Below are 23,655 nucleotides of genomic sequence, written 5' to 3'. Positions count from 1 at the left end.
TGAGAAAGAATGGACTTGTTCTCAACCACCTTCTCTTCATGGATAATTTAAAACTGAGTCTGAAATGGAGAGACCGATTGAGACTGTGCAAATGTGCAGCAAGGATATTGGGGTTGAATTCGATATCTCGAAGTGTGCGGTAATTACTTTGGAGAGGGGGAAAGAAAAACTTGTAGGGGCATAGACTTGCCAAACGGAGAGAGAACGGAAGACCCGGATGATGATGGGTGCAATTTTCTTGGGATTCTGGAGCTGGACAAAATCATGTACAAAGAAATGAAAGACAAGTTCATCACCGCATATTTCAAGCGCCTGAAACTTCTCTTGAAATCAAAGCTAAACTTAGGAAATCTTATGACTACCATCAACATATGGGCTGTTGCTGTAGTTCGCTATTGTGCACCCATCCTGAAATAAACACAAGCGGAGATTGACCAATTCGATCGCACTACTCGAAAGGCAATGACATTTTATGGTGCCATCCACCCTAAGGCAAATGTGCAAAGGCTATACATAAAGAGAGGTAAATGTGGACGTGGGCTGATTAGCGTTCACGAGAGCATCAACAATGAAAGAAGAAATATAGCAGAATATTTGGTAAACAGCAAAGAAGACCTACTACAATATGCTGCGAGTGCAGAAGGAGTTAACAAAAATGGACTTGAAAGTGCTAATGAATCCCGATCAAGAACAGGCAACGAGAGAGAAGAAACCCTACACCGTATGGAATTATATGGTCAGTTCCACCGTGAAACAAACAAATTAACAGACCAGGAAGCATCACAGAGGTATTTCAACAAGGGTGACCTAAAAAGGAATACTGTAAGCCCAGTCATCGCTGCCCAGGACCAGGCATTGAATACCAACTCAGTGAAAAAGAATATATATGACAGAAATGTAACAGACTTCTGCGGAATGTGAGGGAAGAGGGTCGAAAGCGTGACTCACATTGTTAGTGCTTGTGAAAGTCTTGCGTAGAAAGAGTATAATCGTAGACGTGACAAGGTAGCCCAAAACCTCCGTTGGCTATTGTGCTGTAAGAATGGATAAAAGGTTACGGGTGCTTGGCACCAACATACACCTGAAAGTTAATGGATGAAAAGGGGAAGGCAAAAATCCTCTGGGACTTTGACTATGACTACTGAAGGCCGGATATAGTAACCTTTAGGAGGGACAAACAAGAGTGCCTAATAATTAACGTGGCAGTACCAGGAGGTCAAAATATCATCATGAAAGAAAGAGAAAAGGTTGACAAATATGGAGACCTGAGAATTGAGATCACTAAAATGTGGCAGCTATGAGAGTCAAACATAAAGGTTATCCCTATTGTCATCGGAGCATTGGGTTCAATACCACCCAATCTGACAAAAACATCTGAAAACCTTAGAAATACCCTACAATTTAGATGTATTGCAAAAGTCGGCATTACTTGGAACTGCACGCATATTGCGTAAAGTACTGTCTGTCTGAGATCATGTACTGGATGCTTTTTTTTTTAGTATATCAGGCTGAGTAAAATGTAAGCAACGTTTTGAAACATGAAATTCACCACAGTCTATTTAAACAATGCGGAAACTTCTGGAGCGTCATTAGTAAAACGTGTGGTCGAGTCCTGAAGAATGACTGGCCCTCTTCTATTGACCGGTCTGGGATGGAGGAGAGCAGCTTGTCGTTCATTTTGGCAATTTCATGGCAATATGCTTCTACAGCAATAGTTTTTCCAGGTTTTAAGAAGTTATAGTAGATGAGTCCAGCAGTACACCACCAAACAGTCACCTTAACCTTCTTTTTGGAGTGCTCGGATTTTGGGAAGGTTTTCGGCGCCTCATTTTGGTCCAACCACTACGATGAACATTGTTTTATTATTGTACAGAATTCACTTTTCATCGCAAGTTATAATACGGTCGAGAAATGGATCGGTCTGGTTACAGAGGAAAAGCGACGAGCAAATTTCATATCCGCGCATTTTCTGATTTTCATTTAAATCGTGTGGTACCAATTTGTCCAGCTTGTTTGATTTTCTGATCGCATGCAAATGGTTGCAAGCAGTTTCCTGGCTGACTTGAAGTTCTTTTGCCAGTTCTCGAGTGGTTTAATGTGGATCTTTTTCAATGATGGTCTTTAATTGACCGTCATCGATGACAGATGGGCGTCCACTATGCTCACGATTTTCAAGGTGTCCACTGCGAAATCGTTTAAGCCATTTTGTAGCTGACCACTCAATGGTTATTTCCTCACCAAACGTTTCGTTGATATCGCAAGCAGTTTCACCTGCTTTGCATCCTTTTTTGAAGTTGAATAGCAAAATTGCTCGAATATCGCGCTTTGACAGTTCCAATTCAGATGACTGTAACAACGCTGAAAAAAATATCAATGTTAAATTATTGATGAATTTGGGCAAGTCAGTCTGTATTATCAGACAATTGCAAAAACAATATGTTTAAAAAAATTCAAACCTCTGCAAAAATCCGGTACAAATTCTTCATGATTCAAAACATTGCTTACTTTTTACTCAACCTGATATATACATTTTTCATTAATATTTTCAACACCTTATATATATATATATATATATATATATATATATATATATATATTGATTTAAATAAAGTGGAAGGAAGTTATTTTAGTTAACACTAAATATTAAATTTATTTATATTTATTTATTTGGCTCTCAGATGCTGTCAACAATATAATTACTGCTATGCAAAAGTTCGTAAGAACGATTGCTTATTATCAAGAATGGAGAGACTGAAATATGATTGGCATTATGACGGAAAAGACATAATTTGTGGTAAGTAATGCATTATTTGTCATTTTAATAGATTTAGACGTCCAAATCAAAAGTTCTGTCTTAGCAGTAACGCGTTCATGCAGGTGTTGTGGACTCATAAGTGGGTGGGACGAGGGTAGGGGTTGGAGGCACCACCCGGAATAAAGGGTCTTACTTGATCTTTCTTGGAAATAATAAATAAAGCAAGTACAATAGTTATTTATTAAAAAAAAAAATGACATTAAAAAATATTATCGCTAAGGCGCAGGCGTGGCTGTGCGGTAAGAAACTTGCTTCCCAACCACATGGTTCTGGGTTCAATCTCACTGTGTGGCACTTTGGGAAAATGTAGAAACTACTATAGCCTTTAGCCTTGGACCGACCAAAGCCTTGTGAGTGGATTTAGTAGGTGAAAACTGAAAGAAACCAGTTATGTGTGTGTGTGTGTGTGTATGTGTGTGTTTATGTGTATGTATGTTATGCGTGTGTGTGTGTTTATCCCCCAGTACGGCTTGAAAACCGGTATTTGTGTGTTTACGCCCCTATAATTCACTGATACCATAAGTACCAGGCTTAACAAAAATATGTACTGAGGTCGATTCCTTCAACTAAGAATTCTTCAAGGCAGTGCCCCAGCATGGCGGTAGTCTAATGGCTGAAACAAGTAAAAGATAAGAGATGAGGGTGAGAATACGAATAGAAAATTGTGTTGTCAGTGATCTGAGGCATAATCAGAAACACGACTGACGATCATAGTAATTTCGTTATATAAGTACTATCTTTCTTTAGTAATTTCCAGAAAAATTTTAATCTATGCGAATATCTAAGAAGTAATGCATGCTGTATAGGCTAGAATAAGAAGATATATCTTATACCCCGTTGCTCAAAAGTAGCTTATGCTTCATAAATATAACTTGTTTTTTAACTTCCTTACTTGCTTCTGCAGCCTTGACATTAAAGTCTGTACTTATTATGTCTGTCACTTTTGGTGAACTGCGAAGTAAGTAGAAGGGAAACGAAGCAATAGCGGTTGTCAAGCGGTTGCAGTGTCAAACAAAATACAAACACAAAACATACACAGTTAAATATATAAATGTGTGTGTGTATATATATGTATATATACACACACATTCAAAGACAACTTCTACCGACAAAAATCGGGGACTGCGATGGGTACGCGAATGGCCCCCTCCTTTGCTAACCTAGTCATGGGATATCTAGAAATCAATCTTTATCGTAAGGTTCTAGAATGATATGGTAGCTCTTTCTCCCTCTACATAGAAAACAACTGGAAGAGATACCTAGATGACTGTTTCATTCTTTGGCATGAAAATATAGAGAAACTTAAAGAATTCCAAACACTTTTAAATGGACTTGACGTAAACATCCAATTCACGATGAATATAGCTAGCAACAACACCCCTTCCTCGGCATCCTCATTAAGAAATCTTATAACGTAATATAAACAGATATATACTATAAACCTACGGATTCCAAGCAATATCTTCCATTCAATTCATGCCACCCCAGACACACCAGAATGAATATCCCCTTCAACCTAGCAAAAAGGATATGTACTAAGTTTCTAATGTAAACACCAGAGACACACGACTACGTGAACTAAAAGATACACTCATCACCAGGAACCACCCACCTTCACTAATTGACATATGCATTCAACTCAACATCCAGGAACTCAGACATCCCAAATTAAAGAAAAATTTACAACCAAAAGCCTTACCATACATCTCCACACACAACCTTCTCAACAATGAAGCCTTCGACACCATCCTCTTAAACATACCCCTGCTAAAAAAGGACCACAGAATGAACTTAATCCTCCAAACACACACCATCATAAAAAGCAAGAGACAACTCAAATCTATGAAAAGTCTCCTAACACAAGCTCGAATACGCTCAACAATACAGAAGCTGACAGTAAAAAAATGTGGAAGACCCAATTGTGGGATATGCGATTATCTAATTGAGGGATCTGAGTTCTCCTTCAAACAGGGACACCGTTTCACAGTGAAAAGCAACTTCACTTGTGCTTCGGAGAACCTGATATACACACTAACCTGCTCTGGGTGTCAAGAACAATACATAGGCCAAACAAAAAATAGTCTACGTAAAAAAATGGCTCTGCACAGATCCCAGAAAAAAATTCCCCAAAACAGAAAAATAGCATTCAGCCAACATATAGACATTTGCGCCAATAACAAAAATCCAAGCGTCAGAATTTTTCCCCTCTACCAATTCAGGGACGATACAACCTCAAGCCAACGAATTAGTAAAGAAACTCTCTTTATTACAAAATACATGGCCCCTTCTGAACGCGTCTACGACAAACGACATATCCACCTCGGCCTTAGAATAACACAAATACACACACAAATATTAAAAATGATACACTCAAGAGATTCCCAAGAATTCATTAGAAAGCAGTCCCAATCACTGCTATAATCCATAACGTGCTAATTAACACCTCACTACTTTCACACTACCTACTTTCATTCTTATTCTCTCTTCTTCTTCTTCTCTTCTTCTTCTTCTTCTTCTTCTTCTTCTTCTTCTTCTTTTCTTCTCCTCCTCCTCCTCCTCCTTCCTCTTTTTCTTCTTCTTCCATACCAAGAATTCACAACGACCTCGAACCCACAAGAGTAAACAAGAGAGACAGAGACAGGCAGAAACAAGGAAAATGCCACTTCTATTTGCAAATATTCTTTTAAAACACTTTTCTTTTAATTTTTCTAAATTTGATTATTTAATTGTTACAGTTGAAAAAGTCTCAATGACTGAAACCGGTACTGAAATGTATTTTATAAAATTATTTTAGCATTTTCTATCTTGATTTTTTTCCATATATATATATATATATATATATATATATACCATCGTGTATATATATATGTGTGTATGTGTATGAGTGTGTGTGTGTGTTTGCGTGCGTGTGCTGGTGCACTGCTTTGAAGGGTGTTAGTCGCTCATATCGATGCCACTACATATTTTAAGACGGGAAGACCTTGTAGCGATTTATACTTATCGCAAGGCGGCGAGCTGGCAGTAACGTTAGCATGCCGGGCGAAGTGCTTAGCAGTATTTCGTCTGTCTTTATGTTCTGAGTTCAAATTCCGCGGAGGTCGACTTTGCCTTTCATCCTTTCGGTATTGATAAATTAAGTACCAGTTGCGTACTAAGGTCGATCTAATTGACTGCTACCGTCCCCCAAATTTTCGGGCCATGTGCCTAGAGTAGAAAAGGATTTATATTTATCGCCCCGCAGAGTTACGGACACAATTATACCGATATTCACGTAACGCCAGATATAAAGACATAAAAAAAGATAAAAAAAAACATAGCCATAAACATACATGCGCGCGCGATTGCGAGCGCGCATGGTTCCGGGTTCATTTCTACTAAATAGCTCCTAGGACAAGTGTCTCCTACTATAGCCTCAGGCCAACCAAAGCCTTGTGAGTAGATTTGATAGACGGAAACTGAAAGAAGCCAGTCGTATATATATATATATATATATATATATATATATATATATATATTATATATATATATATATATGTATATATTGGCAGGGCTTGGCTGCTAGGAAGTCGGCCGTATGCTAGAAACAGATCATCAACGATTCCCTCATTATTTAAATATATATATATATATATATATATATATATATATATATATATATATATATATGTATGTATATATGTATGTATGTATGTGTGTATTGGTGTCTGTGTTTGTCTCACCACCATCGCTTGACAACTGACTTTGGTATGTTTATGTCCCTGTAACTTAGCGGTTCAGCAAAAGAGATGATAGAATAAGTACTAGGCTTACAAAGAATAAGTCCTGGGGTCTATTTGTTCGCCTAAAGGCTGTACTCCAGCATGGGTCGTAGTCAAATGACTGAAACAAGTAAAAGGAATAATAAGGGTAGCTTGTTGTCAACTTTTCTACCGAAAGGCAGAAATATGTACGTCAATAAAGTGACTGAGGGAAGTAGTCATCACCAATATTGCGAGAAATAAGGGTTAAAACAATTTATAACACCAAGATGCACCTTATTGTACTGTTCCCTCAGCGACTAGGTATAGCCAGATCACAATGATTTTACATTATCATAAATGCTCGTCAATGACTCTCACCTAGCAACTTGGGTTAAACTCAACTCGCTTTGTCAGTTAATAAGATTATCGTAGAAATCATACGCTGATTTCCTGAATAGTAAAAGCGAATATTATGAATAATAAGGGTGGCTTGTCTACAATTTTACAACCGAAAGGCAGAAATACATACATCACCAAAGTGGCTGAGAGTACTAATCATGTATGCATGTCATTATTCAGTTATTTCAAGGTTTCTTGCCAATAGAGAAAGAACCGGTTTCTAACCTAGATCCGAGGCTTCTTCATTGAAATTTCAATATCAACAACAAGGTATTTTTGTATGTATGAATGCATGCATGTACGTACGTACGTACGTATGTATGTATGTATGTATGTATGTATGTATGTATGTATGTATGTATGTATGTATGTATGTACAACAAGCTTACAAAATTTCCGTCTCGAATATAATACACAATAATATTCATCGACCTAAATTTATAATAAAAGATTCTTACCCAAAGCACCACCAATCAATCGAACTTGAGATCAACCTAAGACCACGACGATGCTAAGCTAATCTCTTAATCATATAACCATGGTTGTACCTATAACAGTAAAATCGAAAACTTATTTGCGAATTTTAGTGAGTAAAACTAATGGGTATACAAACATGATGGTACACGTGGCATACAAGAAAGTTATGAAGGATCGCATGTGATCCAAGCGTGGAGGTTTTGCATGCCGGATTTAAGTAATTGAAACGAATAGAAAAATAAAAACTATTTGGATTAAATAAACAGTTTTATATGGGTGAAAGCGTACGCTGAAAAGGAAATCTTAATAAACGGGGATTGGTAAGGAAGACATATTCATAAAGGTTGTATAGAATGCTTCGTAGAAGTGAGAAGGATACAAACGTTTAAGTCACCCACGTCATAGAAATAACAACATTATGTTTGATATATATATATATCTGTAGAGAGAGAGAGAAAGAGAGAGAGAGAGAGAGAGAGAGAGAGAGAGAGAGAGAGAGAGAGTTCATGTTGACAGCATGGAAAACCACCTTTTACCACTACAAGAAATAATATTTAAAAGGTTACAAGTCCACTGATCAATCAGTTTCTTATAATCCGAACAATTATGAAAGAAACGGAAATCCGCACAATTATGGAAGGAACGGAAATCCGAAACTTTATAAAAGTAAACGTCATGCCGTACTAATCTAAAGAACGAATTAGGTCTCAGCTGGTAAACTTATAAATAGGAATATCAATATTAAAATAACATATGTTCTTGGCTTATCGTACATACTACGTGAGGTAATTTATGATTTTTCTCGATACCAATGTTCTCCCAATTAGCAAACTGATTCGATTGATTAATTAATGGCTAGATCAATCAATCAGTCAATCAATTAGATAGCTTGCCAAAGTCCTTTCGTCGTCATTCGGGTCATTTCACTTCCTCCCTCCCTCACTCATTCTCATTCTCCCCCTCCCTCCCTCCCTTTGCGTACGTGCGGGTGTATATGCACGCAAATCGGGATGCCGGTTATTCTTGTGTATCATCATTTTAGGCACTTAGGTCAGTCGTAATTCAGAGGCTGCGTGTTTTCTTTTCATTCTTTTCTATTAAAAGGATTTTGAAAATCCATCCGCTCGTAGATGCTCTTATCTTAAAACAAGCATCTACGCACACACATATCTGCACTTATAAGTGTGTGTGTGTATGTGTATGTGTGTGTGTGTGTGTGCGTGTGTGTGTGTGTACGTGTGAGCGAGAGAGAGAGTGTGTATGTGCGTGTGCGTGCGTGTGTATGTGTGCGTGAGTGTGTATGTGTGTCTCTGTCTGTCTGCGTGTCTGTGTGTAAACCTATGTACTTGGCATTCATACAAGTCAAAGGTACCTATTTCTCTTTAAACTGAAAAAGTTAAGAACGGACTTAATCGATTTTCGATTCTTATTGGAATCTCATCGGAGGTGTTTACATCACTTGACTACCTCCAGAAAAGTAACAAACGAATCCAATTTTTACAATTCTACTAATTCTGGATGTACTACAATCTGGATCTACTAATTTGTAAACTATCTGTGTTTAACATTTTATTGAAAAATCCAACCAAAAACCCAGTTCACACAGTATATAAATATGGTGTAGCATATGTAAACCTATGTTATACGAGGGGCGTTCAATCAGTAATGCCCCTGACCCACTTCCCATAGCAGTAGAGCAACGAAACTTGGCGCAGTTATTAGTCTTTTTCTACATAGGAACCACCCAGAGTTACGCATTTCTCCCATCGTTTGATGCAGCTCTGAAGACCGTTTTTGTAGAAGACCCCAGCTTGGTCCTCCAACCACGACGTGACTTCAGAAATCAAGGCTGCATCATCTGGGAAACGCTTTCCTTTCAAAAACAACTCCATGGCTGGAAGAGGTGAAAATCGGAGGGTGCAAGGTCAGGAGAGTAGGAGGCATGGGGGATGAGTTCATAGCCACCCACCTGTGCTTCTGATCTGGCGACACGCGAGTTGTGGATCGGAGCGTTGTCCTGCAGGAGGAGGATGCCTTTGCTGATCTTGTCCCGCCTCTTGATTTTGATAGCTTCTCTTAATTTCCTCAAAAGTGAAGCATAATAGACTCCTGTAATTGTGGCACCCTTTGCCAGGAAATCTGTTTTCACTACTCCGTCCTGGTCCCAGAAGACTGTGAGCATGACCTTGCTAGCGGAGGGCTGCACCCTTGCCTTCTTTGGAGGAGGTGAGTCACGATGCTTCCACTGCATTGACTGGGCTTTGGTCTCTGGATCATAGTGATGGACACAGGTTTTATCCTATGCAATCAGTCGTTTGAAAAATTTTGACTTATCTTCTTGGCACATCTCCAAATTCATCCTCGAGCAATCGACGCGTTCTTGCTTCTGGAAAGGTTTGAGCAACCTGGGAATCCATCTGGCAGACACCTTTTGCATATGCAAATGGTCATGAATGATAGTTTCCACAGACTCAGTTCAAGCACCTGTAAATCGGAAACCACAATTAGTTCAGAGCTGTAATTTGCCACTTAATCTATAGAGATATGAACAATTGCACATGCAAAATTTCAGCTAGATCAAACAACTGCAAGTGGGTCAGAGGCATTACTTATTGAACGCCCCTCGTATATAGACAAATTCATAAAAGTATTCACATACGTATACACACAACTTTTCCTGTATATACACTTACGCACACACAGGTGTATGAATAAATGCATATATGAGTGGATGGATTTAGAAATCTCTTTCGAGAAACAACGGATGAAGAAGCAACCATTGAACCGTGATGTATCTAAATACCAGTACTCAAAAATAAGTAACATACATGCCTTATCTTATAATGCTTTAACACTTGAATTAATATATTGTTACCCGTCGATATCATGTGCTTTCATATGCACAACAGCTTTATAACTTATAGGAGTCTGTGTATACTATAAACAGCTGCAGTTTTCTTACGTGTCACATTCTTTTCTACTCTAGGAACAAGGCCCGAAATTTTAGGGGAGGGGGCCAGTCGATTAGATCGACCCCAGTACGCCAAATGAAAGGCAAAGTCGACCTCGACGGAATTTAAACTCAGAATGTAAAAACGAATTCGAACTCAGAACATCTCGTCCGGCTTGCTAACGTTTCTGCCAGCTCACCGCCTTTCTTACGAGTCACATTAACACGCATAGACTTATCACACACACTCACACACACACACACACATGCATGCACACGCGCACACACACACACACACACACACATGCAGGCACACACACGCACACACATGCGCGTACATACACACGCGCACACACACATACATGTGTGCGCGCGTGTTAGTGTGTTTGTGTTTGTGTGTGTGTGTGTGTGTGTGTGTGTGTAGAATTTGCTTTTATGAGGTAACAGTAACTTGTAGCTTTTGGCTTATTTGCCGTCACAGACTGACTGGCGACGGCAATCACGCTAAGACTTCGAAGTCACTATTAATCGATTTCTTGTAAAATTTTACAGATATCTTGTCAGCAAGAAAATTATCAAATAATTTTTCGCACGCACTCACATACACACGCGCACACTCACAGAGGCATACACACTCACACATATTAAGGATATGAATGCGTATTTTTACGTGTACATTTATATTTAAATATTTGAGTCGGACAATTTGAGTGAAGATTTATCACTGATCCTACGTGGACCTCTTGGTATCTTGAAAGCCTTTCACGCGTACAAGAAATTAAGAACTCTAAATACGGGTCACCGAATAACATAGTTACATTAGAAAAGACAAGACAAAACAAAATATCGTAGACAAAGGCGCAGGAGTGGTTGTGTGGTAAGTAGCTTGCATACCATTCACATAGTTCCGGGTTCAGTACCACTGCGTGGCACCTTGGGCAAGTGTCTTCTACTATAGCCTCGGGCCGACCAAAGCTTTGTGAGTGGATTTGGTAGACGGAAACTGAAAGAAGCCCGTCGTATATATGTATATTTATATGTATGTGTGTATATGCTTGTGTGTCTGTGTTTGTCCCGCCAACATCGCTTGACAACCGATGTTGGTGTGTTTACGTCCCCGTAACGTAGCGGTTCGGCAAATAGACCGATAGAATAAGTACTAGGCTTATAATGAATAAGTCCTGGGGTCGATTTGCTCGACTAAATGACTGAAACAAGTAAAAGAGTAAAGCAAAATGGCCTAGACGAAATAAAATGGCCTACATATATATTCAGTTTGAACATATATGAATATATATTTGAAATATGTTGCAAGCAAGGTAGCTAGTTAGAAAATCTCAATAAGAGATTAAGGTAATAACTATACTGACAACTAATGTTTATCGCCACTTCAACACGGCTGTTCCATAGGGACCGACGTTACTACCGTGTTTAACTCGAGGAGGACGCCTCTTCCAGCTGGCTATCGATGCAATTTGCACCCGATATACATTGCATATATTGGGTGTATATAAAAGGCGGCGAGCTGGCAGAAACGTTAGCACGCTGGGCGAAATGCGTAGCTGTATTTCGTCTGTCGTCACGTTTCGAGTTCAAATTCCACCGAGGTCGACTTTGCCTTTCATCCTTTCGGGGTCGATAAATTAAGTACCAGTTACACACTGGGGTCGATATAATCGACTTAATCCGTTTTCTGTCCTTGTTTGTCCTGTCTGTGTTTAGCCCCTTGTGGGTAGTAAAGAAATATATATGGGGTGTAGCTTGAAGAGATAACCAGCTGGAGGAGGCGCCCTCCCTAGGTTAAAAACGCTAGTAACGTCCGTCCTTACGGAACAGCCATGTTGAAGTGGCAATAAACTTTACTTGAAATAAGCTATTTGGTCCCTACAAAGTTTAAAAGAAAACTGAGTATTCGAAAATATTTGTTTCCTTTATGTTTTTCGAATAGGATATATCTGATTCTTCAACCATCCAAATTATGGATAAAATCTTGCCCCTCTTCATGAAAAACGTCCCTTCACCGAAACGTTATAGTGATACATAAATAAAGCTATTGTCGCTGAGATGAAGCAACTCTCATCTAAAACCCACAGCTAAAGTACGATGCATTGTTAAATTTTCAAAGAACTGAACGCAGCCAAATAAATTGAACAAATAATTGTTGCAAATCGTAACAGATTCGTTTTCGTTTACAAGTAAATAATCATAAAGGCATAAATAGTTCTCAATCAATAAACATAAATATGGCAAGGGACACAATTTCTTCCCTCCACCCTTCTATGTCATTGGTCAGTCTCAAGCCTTCTAACATTCTACTTCCTCAACATTTCTCGATATTGTTCAACAACCTACTTCTGGATTTATCTCTTTATTGGAGATTTATTCCCGCACAACCATGCTCACTAGTGCTGGCGTATCGTGGTGCTGCGTAACATGAACAAACCAATTCAATTTCCATCTTTTGACAATCGTCAGAATGTTTTCGTTTTTCACATATTTTGCAGAAATCGATAAGTCTTAGATAAAGTAGATAATATATAAAGCAAGAAAGTTCCTAAGCTGTATGTAAGCGCGCACATGTGTGCGTGCGTGTGTATATATGTGTGTGTGTGTGTTTGTGCACGCGCACGTGTGTAGGCGACATATGTATTTATACACACACGCACTCACACACACATACACACACATACACACATGCGCAGGAGTAGCTGTGTGGTAAGTAGCTTGCTTACCAACCACATGGTTCCGGGTTCATTCCCACTGCGTGGCACCTTGGGCAAGTGTCTTCTACTATAGCTTCGGGCCGACCAAAGCCTTGGGAGTGGATATGGTAGACGGAAACTGAAAGAAGTCCGTCGTATATATGTATATTTATATGTATGTGTGTGTACATATTTGTGTGTCTGTGTTTGTCCTCCCCCCAACATCGCTTGACAACCGATGGTGGTGTGTTTACGTCCCCCATAACGTAGCGGTTCGGCAAAGAGACCGATAGAATAAGTACTAGGTTTCCAAAGAATAAGTCTGGGGTCGATTTGCTCGACTAAAGGCGGTGCTCCGGCATGGCCGTAGTCAAATGGCTGAAACAAGTAAAATAATATATGCCCAGATTTTCACCAGTCACTGCAGTCCCCACTCACACACTGTGCATCCACGTGAAGTCTCTACACCCTAATCACATCTCTCTCCTGCTCTTTTTTGCCCTCTTACTGTTTTCTACTTTTTCTCTCTCTCTGTCTTGCACTCTTACTGTCTTCTCTCTTTCTCTCTTGCACCCTTACTGTCTTTCTTTCTGTCTTGCACTCTTACTGTCTTTTATTCTCTCTCTCTCTCTTTCTCTTGCTCTTCTTTCTGGTTGGGTAACCATGTATCTCCTCTACTGCAGTACGCCTATTTTACTTCTCATTCTCTCATTCTTAATCATTCTATTCCCATCTCCCCCCAACCCCTCTCCCCCACCCCCACCCCCTCTCCCTAGCTCCCCCCTCTCTGGCCGGGTAACCATATACCTCCTTTGCAGCAAGACAACTGTTTCTGTCTCTCTGTCACACTAATCATTCATCATGTGGCACAAGAATACTTCCTTCAATGACCCTTCCCCTCTCAGAGGACTTTTGCCTTGCAAGTCACATGGTGACCCTGCCAGTGCTGGTGTCACGTAAAAAGCATCCAGTCTACTTTATTGTGTGGTAGGTGTCAGGAAGGGCTTCCAGCCGTAAAAATCATACCAAAACAGACAGAGAAGTCTATGCAGTCTTCTGCCTGGTCAGCCAAACCGTCCAACCCATGCCAGCATTGAAAGCGGACGTTAAACGATGATGCTACTGATGATGATGATAATGTTGATATATATATATATATATAAGTGTATGTATATATATATATATATATAATATATATATATGTATATATATATATATATATATATATATATATATATATATATATATATATATATGTATATATATATATATATACATACATATGTATATACATACATATATATATATACTCTTTTACTCTTTTACTTGTTTCAGTCATTTGACTGTGGCCATGCTGGAGCACTGCTTTTAGTCGTGCAAATCAACCCCAGGACATTCTTTGTCAGCCGAGTACTTATTCTATCGGTGCTTTTGCCGAATCGCTAAGTTACGGGGACGTAAGCACACCACCATCGGTTGTCAAGCGATGTAGGGGGGGGGGCAAACACCGACACACAAACATATGGACACGCACACACACACACACACACCACACACACACACACACACACACACACACACACACACACACATATATATATATATACATATATACGACGGGCTTCTTTCAGTTTCCATCTACCAAATCCACTCACAAGGCTTTGGTCAGCCCGAAGCTATAGTAGAAGACACTGAAACCGGAACAATGTGGTTCGTAAGTAAGCTACTTACCACACAGCCACTCATACGCCTATATATATATATATATATATATATATTATATATATATATATATATATATATATATATATATATAAATGTATGCAAAGATATGCAGTTAACAGCACTATAAAAATACATAGATGCTGCTCCCATCATTGCAGTAAAGACTGAACGCAGTTAGAAATAGGAAGATAAAAAAATAACTCTACATTAGCCGTGAAGCCCTTCCGTACCTTCGCAACTCACTTCAGTCAAAACTATTCGTTTTCACTTGTTTCACTCTCTATTTTGACTGCATTGTTTTCTACATTTTTAAATCATCTCTCATCCCTGTTTCTTTTTTTCTCAAGACCAATATTCTAGTTTATAACGAATTTAACGAAAATAATTCATTGCAGCGCAAAAAATAGCTTGAAGATTTTTCTTTTAAACAAAGTAACTCGCCTAAAATGGCTCTTAATATATATTTTCTGAACTCCAGGAACCTTCTAGATTGCAAATGTCAAGACTATCCAAAATAGAGTAGAACTTTCAACGTAATATAATAATAATGATAGACAAATGGACTATATGTTCTCGTTACGATGCTTCATTAGATTATTTTATTATGGCATAACCTCGTATATTCAGTTATGTAAGATTATTCTAATTTTTCAGCATTTATGCTAACAGAAACATATTTATCAATTGGATACTAATTTTAAAACTTTTATCAATCTTCATTAACTTAATTTACACATATACCTGATTATGTCTGTGTGAGTCACATGTTGCCAATCATATCTTTTCCGTTCTATTATTACTCTATCGTATTTTATTTTTCTTTATATTCGTTTCATATTATTTTCGTTGTAATTATAGCTACTCATTGGTTGGTGCACTTCTTTTATACTTTTCAATCTTTCTACACTAAATGTTTTTTTGGAGAATTTCTGAAATCTACATACATCAATTCTCAGTATAATTTATCAATACATTCATTGGCTATATTTCTCTTAAACAACACTTGCGTATCCATTCTATTTCACAGTAATTATGCCATAGACGTTCGTACATACTAAATTCACGAAAATAAACAGACGACGTCAGTCTTATTTACTAGTACATCTCACTATCATATCAATGCTACACAATAAAATAGATAAAATTTAGTATATGGCCCTTTACGATTGAGTCTGCAGATTACTTCAAAGAAATGATGGGGTTAGTTTAAATTCGGCAATGCTCTGTATGAGGAGGAAATCGTGCTGCTAGTCTCTAATTCTGAAGAAGTCGGTAGATATAAAGTCAGTTGGTAAAATACATCATTCAATTTTTCTTACATTTAAAAAAAATTATTATTTGTTTTATCTCCTACTAATCTTTTTGTTTGAAGATTCCACTCAGAATATTTATCTTTCTCAGACAGCTTAGTTGTACTACCTACAATCTCTGACTAACCGATTATTCTCCCGCCCACTTCTATATTGAACTGTTGGTATCCTTGCTTTAAAGTGTTCATTTGTTGTCGAATCTACCGGTCTAGCGACATGTCCACAACTGACTGGCATATGGTTGCCTAAAGTTATGGGGTTATTATATAACGATACATTGATAATCTTATGAATGCTGCATTTCATCCCTAACTGAATGTGCGATGTTACGTCATCACGAAATATCGTAATGAAACATTGTAGATAGGCCATATAATCCCTTTGTCTGTTTTATTATTCCTATCTATCTATCTTCTATCTATCTATCTATCTATCTATCTATCTATCTATCTATCTATCTATCTATCTATCTATCTATCTATCTATCTATGCATATTAATATGTGCTTATGGATACATATATACCTATATATATTTGTGTGTGTTGGCGTGCGTGTGCGGTTTGTGTGAGTTTGTGTGTGTTTGTGTATTGCATACATTCTTTTCCTGGTTTCGGCCATTAGATTATGATCACAAGAGGGTTTCGTCTTCTTATTAACATAACTAACAACACCACTTTTAAAGCAGTGTAAACATAAATTTAAGCACAATGACAGACGTAAGCGCATATATGCAAACATGCTGTTGTGATCCAGTTTCCATATTCTAAGCTTCATTCGCAAATCATTGGTCTACACAATGCTATAACATTTACTCAAAGTGCCATGTATTGAGAACGAACTTGAAGTCTTGTGACTAGAACCACATATATATTTACAATATATGCTGGTGAAGTTATGCAAGAAGCACCTTCAGCGGCTAACATTTTAAAAATTTCTTTCTTAATTTAGAACATTTCTTTACTACTCTTTTACTTGTTTCAGTCATTTGACTGCGGCCATGCTAGAGCACCGCCGTTAGTCGAGCAAATAGATCCCAGGACTTATTCTTTGTAAGCCTAGTACTTATTCTATCGGTCTCTTTACCGAGCTGCTAAGTTACGGGGACGTAAACACACCACTATCGGTTGTCAAGCGATGTTGGAGGGGGAGACAATCAAAGATACACAAGCATATACACACATATACACACAACACACACACACACACATATATATATATATATATATATATATATATATATACGACGGGCTTCTTTCAGTTTCCGTCTACCAAATCCACTCACAAAGCTTTGCTTGGCCCGAGGCTATAGTAGAAGACACTTGCTCAAGGTGCCACGCAATGGGAATGAATCCGGAACCATGTGGTTGGTAAGCAAGATACTTACCACATAACCGCTCCTGCGCCTAGAGAAAGAAAAGAAAAACGAAAATTGTTTTCAGATTTCGTTCTTAATTGTTTGTCAGAACTGCTTTTAACCAGTCGTATTTATACGTTTTTAGCATTTTTTCGAATGTTTGTTTCTTAATTACAAAATTATATACAATTATACGTTTTAAACAAAGGAAATTACAATTCTCCGAGGAAACAATTCAATTTAGGATTAGAGTTAGGGATAAGGCTTCGGAGCACATTTAAGAGTAAGGGTTTAGAGTATATTGTTTGTGGTTAGGATTTAGGGTTATGTTTATACTTAAAAGGAGAAAGTGGGGAAGTGAGAACATTCGAGTTTGTCAGATTGATTTTGAGAATATTTGTTGTTTTCAAAGTTTTAAGGCAGAAAACCGAAAACCGAAAATAAAACATTTTAATAAATAAAAAGATATATAATGTTTGTGTGAAAGGATGCTTATTGTACAATAAGTATACATATATACATACCCAAACATACGGGTGGGTGCTGAAAAGTTCCTGGCTTTAAGGGTATCACGAAAGGCCTGGCTAGACGCCTAACCTTCCAAGTTCTCTTACTGGGCTTAGAAAAACTGGAGGACCGCTGCAATAAATAAGTGTGTGAATCTGAGAAGAGAATATGTTGAATAAAATCATAATCAGCTGATCTTCCTTTATTTTCTTTTACTCAAAACCAGGAACTTTTCAGCACTCCTCACATAGAAACAGACATATATTTCTAGACACAAACTACGTCATAAAACATACAAATACACATATCAAGAAAATACAACACATATATTAGAAGCAGTTTGCTACACATTACTTAAAACTTCGTGAGCATAAGATACGTACTCAAACGTTTAAGTAATATAGAGCTAAATTAAACTGTTATTTATTAAATGCGAGATGCATTCAAAAAGTATCGGAGTTTATCTTTACCCGCCAAAATTAATGTCATGTGTTCAGAACCACTTCGTTGGAAGGTGACTCTCTTATTTTTGCGCATGCGTAAAAATTTTCGCGTCGGTAGGCCACGTCAGTTTCTGGTTGTTAAGTCTGGAATACAGACGTGTAGTGTGTGTTCGTCGAATATTCGTTTTCCCGCCAGATGACCAAACGCATCGAGCAGAGACCACAAATTTGCATGTGCAGAAATAAGGATGTCACCTTTGACCCAGAGGATTTTGCCTGCGTGACATAAGTTTTGGCGGGAAAAAATAAAGTGGGCTACTTTTTGAACGCACCTCGTACATGTTACTCCGACCAAATGAGTTGTGTACTAGTTTCGTTTGTTTACACATATGTGCGTACATATACATACATGCGTACAAACATACATGAATACATACATATATACATATAAGTATCAATAGATATTTACTGGATTATAAGAGCTGAGATGTCTTTCGGATATTTCCTATTATAGTGGGTTATTGGAACAAAACGAATAATTTATAAAATATGAAATAAGTGTTTATTCCCGTTTCAAATAATGTGTTTGAAAAATAAAATTTAGCAACATTAAAATGGTTTTATTTCAACAAATTGACCCCCAACTGCGAGTTTTACCCCCTCCCCGGCAACGCCGAATATCTATCTAGAGATTAACTAAAAGGAAAATCATGAAAATTTAATTAACCTGATTATTTCTTACAACAAAATGTAACTAAAAAAGAGTTGTTGGACGTTTTTTTGATTTACAAAACAGTATGAACCAAGCAGAAATGTCATGCACATTAATATTTCGAATATTACTAATGCATAAATAATGCATAAACGGCGGTGCATCAGCATGGCCGCAGCTCTGAGCTGAAACTACAGAAAAAAATCATAAACAACAATGTATCACATTATTAAATATTCTTTCGGCATTTAATTATGTGTCTTTAAACCATATCCATGTCGAGTCTATTTTAACTTACACCTCTCCAATGTCGCTGTTGTAAGTACCTGCTATGTTTCAAATCTAAAAAGAAATATATCAATATTATCAGTTACACGTGTAAGGTTATCATTAAAGAAAATGCACTTTTTAACAGCATCATGATATATTTCATATATATATATACATATGTATATATATTATGTGTGTGTGTGTGTGTGTGTGTGTGTGTGTGTGTGCGTATGTAAGATACATTTAACATAATTATCAAAATAATACTAAACACACGTTGAACAAATTAAATCTACAAACAGAGACATCCTATGAAATGCCACGAAAGAAAACAATAGCATCAAAAACTAAAAGAAACTCAATTAAGATAGACCAAGCCCTGCCTTTCTAAAAAAAAAATGCTGGACAATTTACCAATGGTTTCTCATTTAAAGAAATAGACGGAATGGTTATGTGCAGAATACTTTTGAATCTAAATGATTCTAATCAAAGCTGACTCGAGGCTAAGCAATAAAACAAAAAGAATAATTTGTCAAAACTTTGCTGTATGAGAAATCATTATTAGCAATTCTGTCATCTGTACCGTCTGTACAGCATTCAGATCAATTGTATCAAGGATAAATAAAATTTACAGTAAGTAAACAAGATCAAGGAAACTTAATCTATAAGAATCATTTAAAAGTTGTCAGAGCATCAATAAACCATAAAATCATATGGGTTCTCAGTATAAAATAATTTAAAGGATTTGCAAGTATATAAATGTGGGATTTGGGATAGATACAAATGAATGAGCTATACACAAAACTAGAAGTGCCTGAAGATTGTAAATGAATGATCAAGTAATAAGTGATCTTGAAGCTATCGAGGCAATTACGCATTTTGAAGGACAAATTGACAAACGAATTGTTAATTCTTAATATCATAAAATGAAGAGCATAACCAGATTCAATATCTTACGGCTAGTATGCAGTTTTAATGTAACAAATTGGATGATGTGAGAACAAGTACAACTGTCTAAAAACTGAGGGCACATGGAGACCCCTGCTAACATGTGTTTGTTAATATAAACCATTGTGATTCCAACCAGTTTGAGACCTCCTCTGGTTTTGGGATACAAAGTAACTTATTTTAATTTTTTCTAATTAGATGATAACTTCTCAACATAATTTTACGTAACAGTTTATTAAATTGTGTTCGAAACACCAATTTAGTGAAAAAGTCCTTATACTAAATAATTCAGATTTTTGGAAGAACTTTTCAATTTTTCTAATAAATTAAATATTACAAATTGGCCATCTTGCCAATTTTCCAAATTAAATTTTTCAAATTAAAGATTGCTATGCAGACGAACAAAAACGCATTTCTAAACACCAAGTAATCTAACCTGCTAATAATAAACGCACAGAAGGCGGCGAGCTGGCAGAATCTTTAGCATCCCCATCAAAATGCTTAGCGGCATTACGTCCATCTTAACATTCTAAGTACAAATTCCACCGAGGTTGACTTTGCCTTTCACCCTTTCAGGGTCGACAAAATAAGTACCATTTGAGCACTGGGGTCGATGTAACCGACTTACCCCATCACCTGATTTACTGTACATTACTGCCAAAAATTGAAACCAATATTAAACGCATAACTTAATAAAGTTTCGATAGATCAGAAACCAAGATATTAGATTTCGAGGTCACTCACTACTTCATTATTCATTTCCAATCTATACGGACTTTTAATTATGTGTTCAATTATATATATTCGTCCCAAACTTCATCCTTATATCCATTTAAGTTCTCTAATTTATTTTGAACTGAGAGTTCACACGCTTGAATGATTTTGCTAGCGTCCTTAAGTGATTCTTATACGTAAATTAATTTTCTCTCTCTCGTTTGCCTGCGATAAAATTTTTTCCGCATGGTTTATCTTCAAGATTCAAGTATTATGTAGAACATACAGATGAGAAAGTTGCTGTTATTGATTTTTGCTTAATGACCAGCAATTATTGCGAAGTTGTTGTTATAGTTGCTCCTTAGCTCTTAGTCAGTCATGGTTGAGAGCATCTATGGTCAAAGACCTTCCAGTCATGACCATCTGGGCTATTTATTTACCTAGGACAACATTAGTCATATAATATTGTCCTTTTTTAAGAGTGTAGGGTGTAATTTGAGGGAATTATGTTGCTACTATTTCGAGCAAACAAGCGATCACTTAAATGCAGCATGCTTGACTCAATATAGGGAAACTGAAAGTAGTTAGCTAGCAGAAACATTAGCACGCCGGGCGAAATGCTCAGTGGTATTCCGTCTGCCGCTACGTTCTGAGTTCAAATTCCGCCGAGGTCGACTTTGCCTTTCATCCTTTCGGGGTCGATTAAATAAGTACCAGTTACGCACTGATATAATCGACTTAATCCGTTTGTCAGTCCTTGTTTATCCCCTCTGTGTTTAGCCCCTTGTGGGTAGTAAAGAAATAGGTATTTCGTCTGTCTTTATGCTCTGAGTTCCAATTTCGCTGAGGGTGACTTTGCCTTTTATCCTTTCAGGGTCGATAAATTAAGTATCATTTGCATACTGGGGTTGATTTAATGGACTGGCTCCCTTCCTCAAAATTTCGGGCCTTGTGCCTAGAGTAGAAAGGAATATAAGGAAACTATATGGGTCTGTATTTTTCTAAATCGAGTTTCTTTTAGCATCAGTATATCATTCGATTTCATAAAATTTTCGTGACATGGTTTTTATTAGTCGCATGATTTTCATAAACCTTCCATAATACATTAGTGTTCGCTTGGTTTTGTTGGGATTATCATGTCATTGATGTAGGTTTAATTTTAGATCCCTGTTTCATTTTTGTGCATTTCTTATGTATTTATGTTAACGATGGCAGAGTTTTTAATCTATAAGTTTATTAAAATTTCTACTCATGAAAATATGAGAACATTTTTTATTGCAAAAGCTATCCCTACAAACATAACTGACAATACTGAATATAAAATTTGAAATCATGCCACAAGTCCATATAAAAAGAGAACAGTCGGGTGGTAGGATCCACTACATTACGAGTCCTTAAAACAGACGTACTTGGAAACAGAAAAAATATTTAGCACGGTACACTGCTATTTATGATATTTCGACATATTAATATTATCAGAAATTTTACTCTGTATGTTAGTTCTACTTGGCTGCCTACATATTTTGCTTGACTCTTCTAAATCTAACATTTTATTCATTTCTATCTTGTAAAAAATAATTAAATTGTGTATTAAATTTTTATGATTTTCCTTTTAATTAACTTCCAGAAAGACACTCAGCGTTGCCTGGGAAATTTAACACGCAGCTGGTGACCAATTTGTTCGAATTAAATATCATTCTAATTTTCCATAATTTTATTATTTCAAATACAATGTAGCAGGGGCATACATTACTGTTTTTTATTCCTAAATATACATCTAGTTTATTTTCTTAATTCTTAAATGATTAATTTTGCTCCAATAATTATAATTGATTATAAACGGGAATAAGACAAAGACATTCCAACCATGACAATCTTGTTCTAAATATGTATGAAATTTATATGGCAGTGTTCTAAGCCTCCACTCTACTATCTACTTCAATGTTTACTGTATTTAGAATTTTCTTTTCGGATATCTATTCAAACGATTTACGACACTCAAAAAACCAAAAAAAAAAGTTCGCACATTCAGTTCTCAGGATTTTCCTCTTCACTGATTCATCTTATTGCCAACCTAAACCCAGCTCTAAACCCCAAATATAAACCTAAATCATAACCCTAACCAACAAATCTTAACTGAAACCCTTACCCACAACAGAAATTGTTCTTACAAAATTGTAATCTCTACCAAAATGCGTAATTCCGGAAAATCATTGGAGAATTATGTCAAAAATGAATTTTGACAATTAAGTTTTATTCTAGAAATTTGACCATTTACTTTTTGTGAATGAAACATCCCACTTTTCAGGAGGACCGTCTGCCCCCAATATCTATTCTAGGGGTTTCTCCGAACGTTCTGGCTGATAACAAGCTCGTGCCGAGACAGCAAAATCTCCAAAAATTATAGGGTAGTGAGGACTGGGAACATAAGTGGGCACCGTTTGTGACACACCTTCCTGTAGCTCCTCTCTTTATCTGAGCTGCAGTCCTGGATCAAGCACAGAACAATTTTGGGTAGCTGGCATCTGAAATGTTTTCAGGTAATAACTGCACAAGTGGAAATGTTTACAGGATAAAATGTTGCAAGC

The 23,655-nt window shown here is 37.1% G+C and overlaps 1 protein-coding gene across 1 annotated transcript in view; it reads left to right on the top strand.

Moving 5' to 3' along the window:
* The window catches only part of LOC118762307 (basic phospholipase A2 homolog 2-like), a 57,947-nt gene that overhangs the window by 25,932 nt on the left and 8,360 nt on the right, over positions 1 to 23,655 (top strand). The window contains exon 4 of the mRNA XM_036500797.1: positions 2,679 to 2,794. Within this exon, the coding sequence (XP_036356690.1) occupies positions 2,679 to 2,794 (116 nt within the window). The remainder of the gene's footprint in view (positions 1 to 2,678; positions 2,795 to 23,655) is intronic.

The sequence above is a fragment of the Octopus sinensis genome, linkage group LG2 (genome assembly GCF_006345805.1).
Source record: "Octopus sinensis linkage group LG2, ASM634580v1, whole genome shotgun sequence".
NCBI lineage: Eukaryota > Metazoa > Mollusca > Cephalopoda > Octopoda > Octopodidae > Octopus > Octopus sinensis.
The sequence above is the reverse complement of the archived record's forward strand: the minus strand, read 5'-3'. Positions and strand labels throughout refer to the sequence as shown.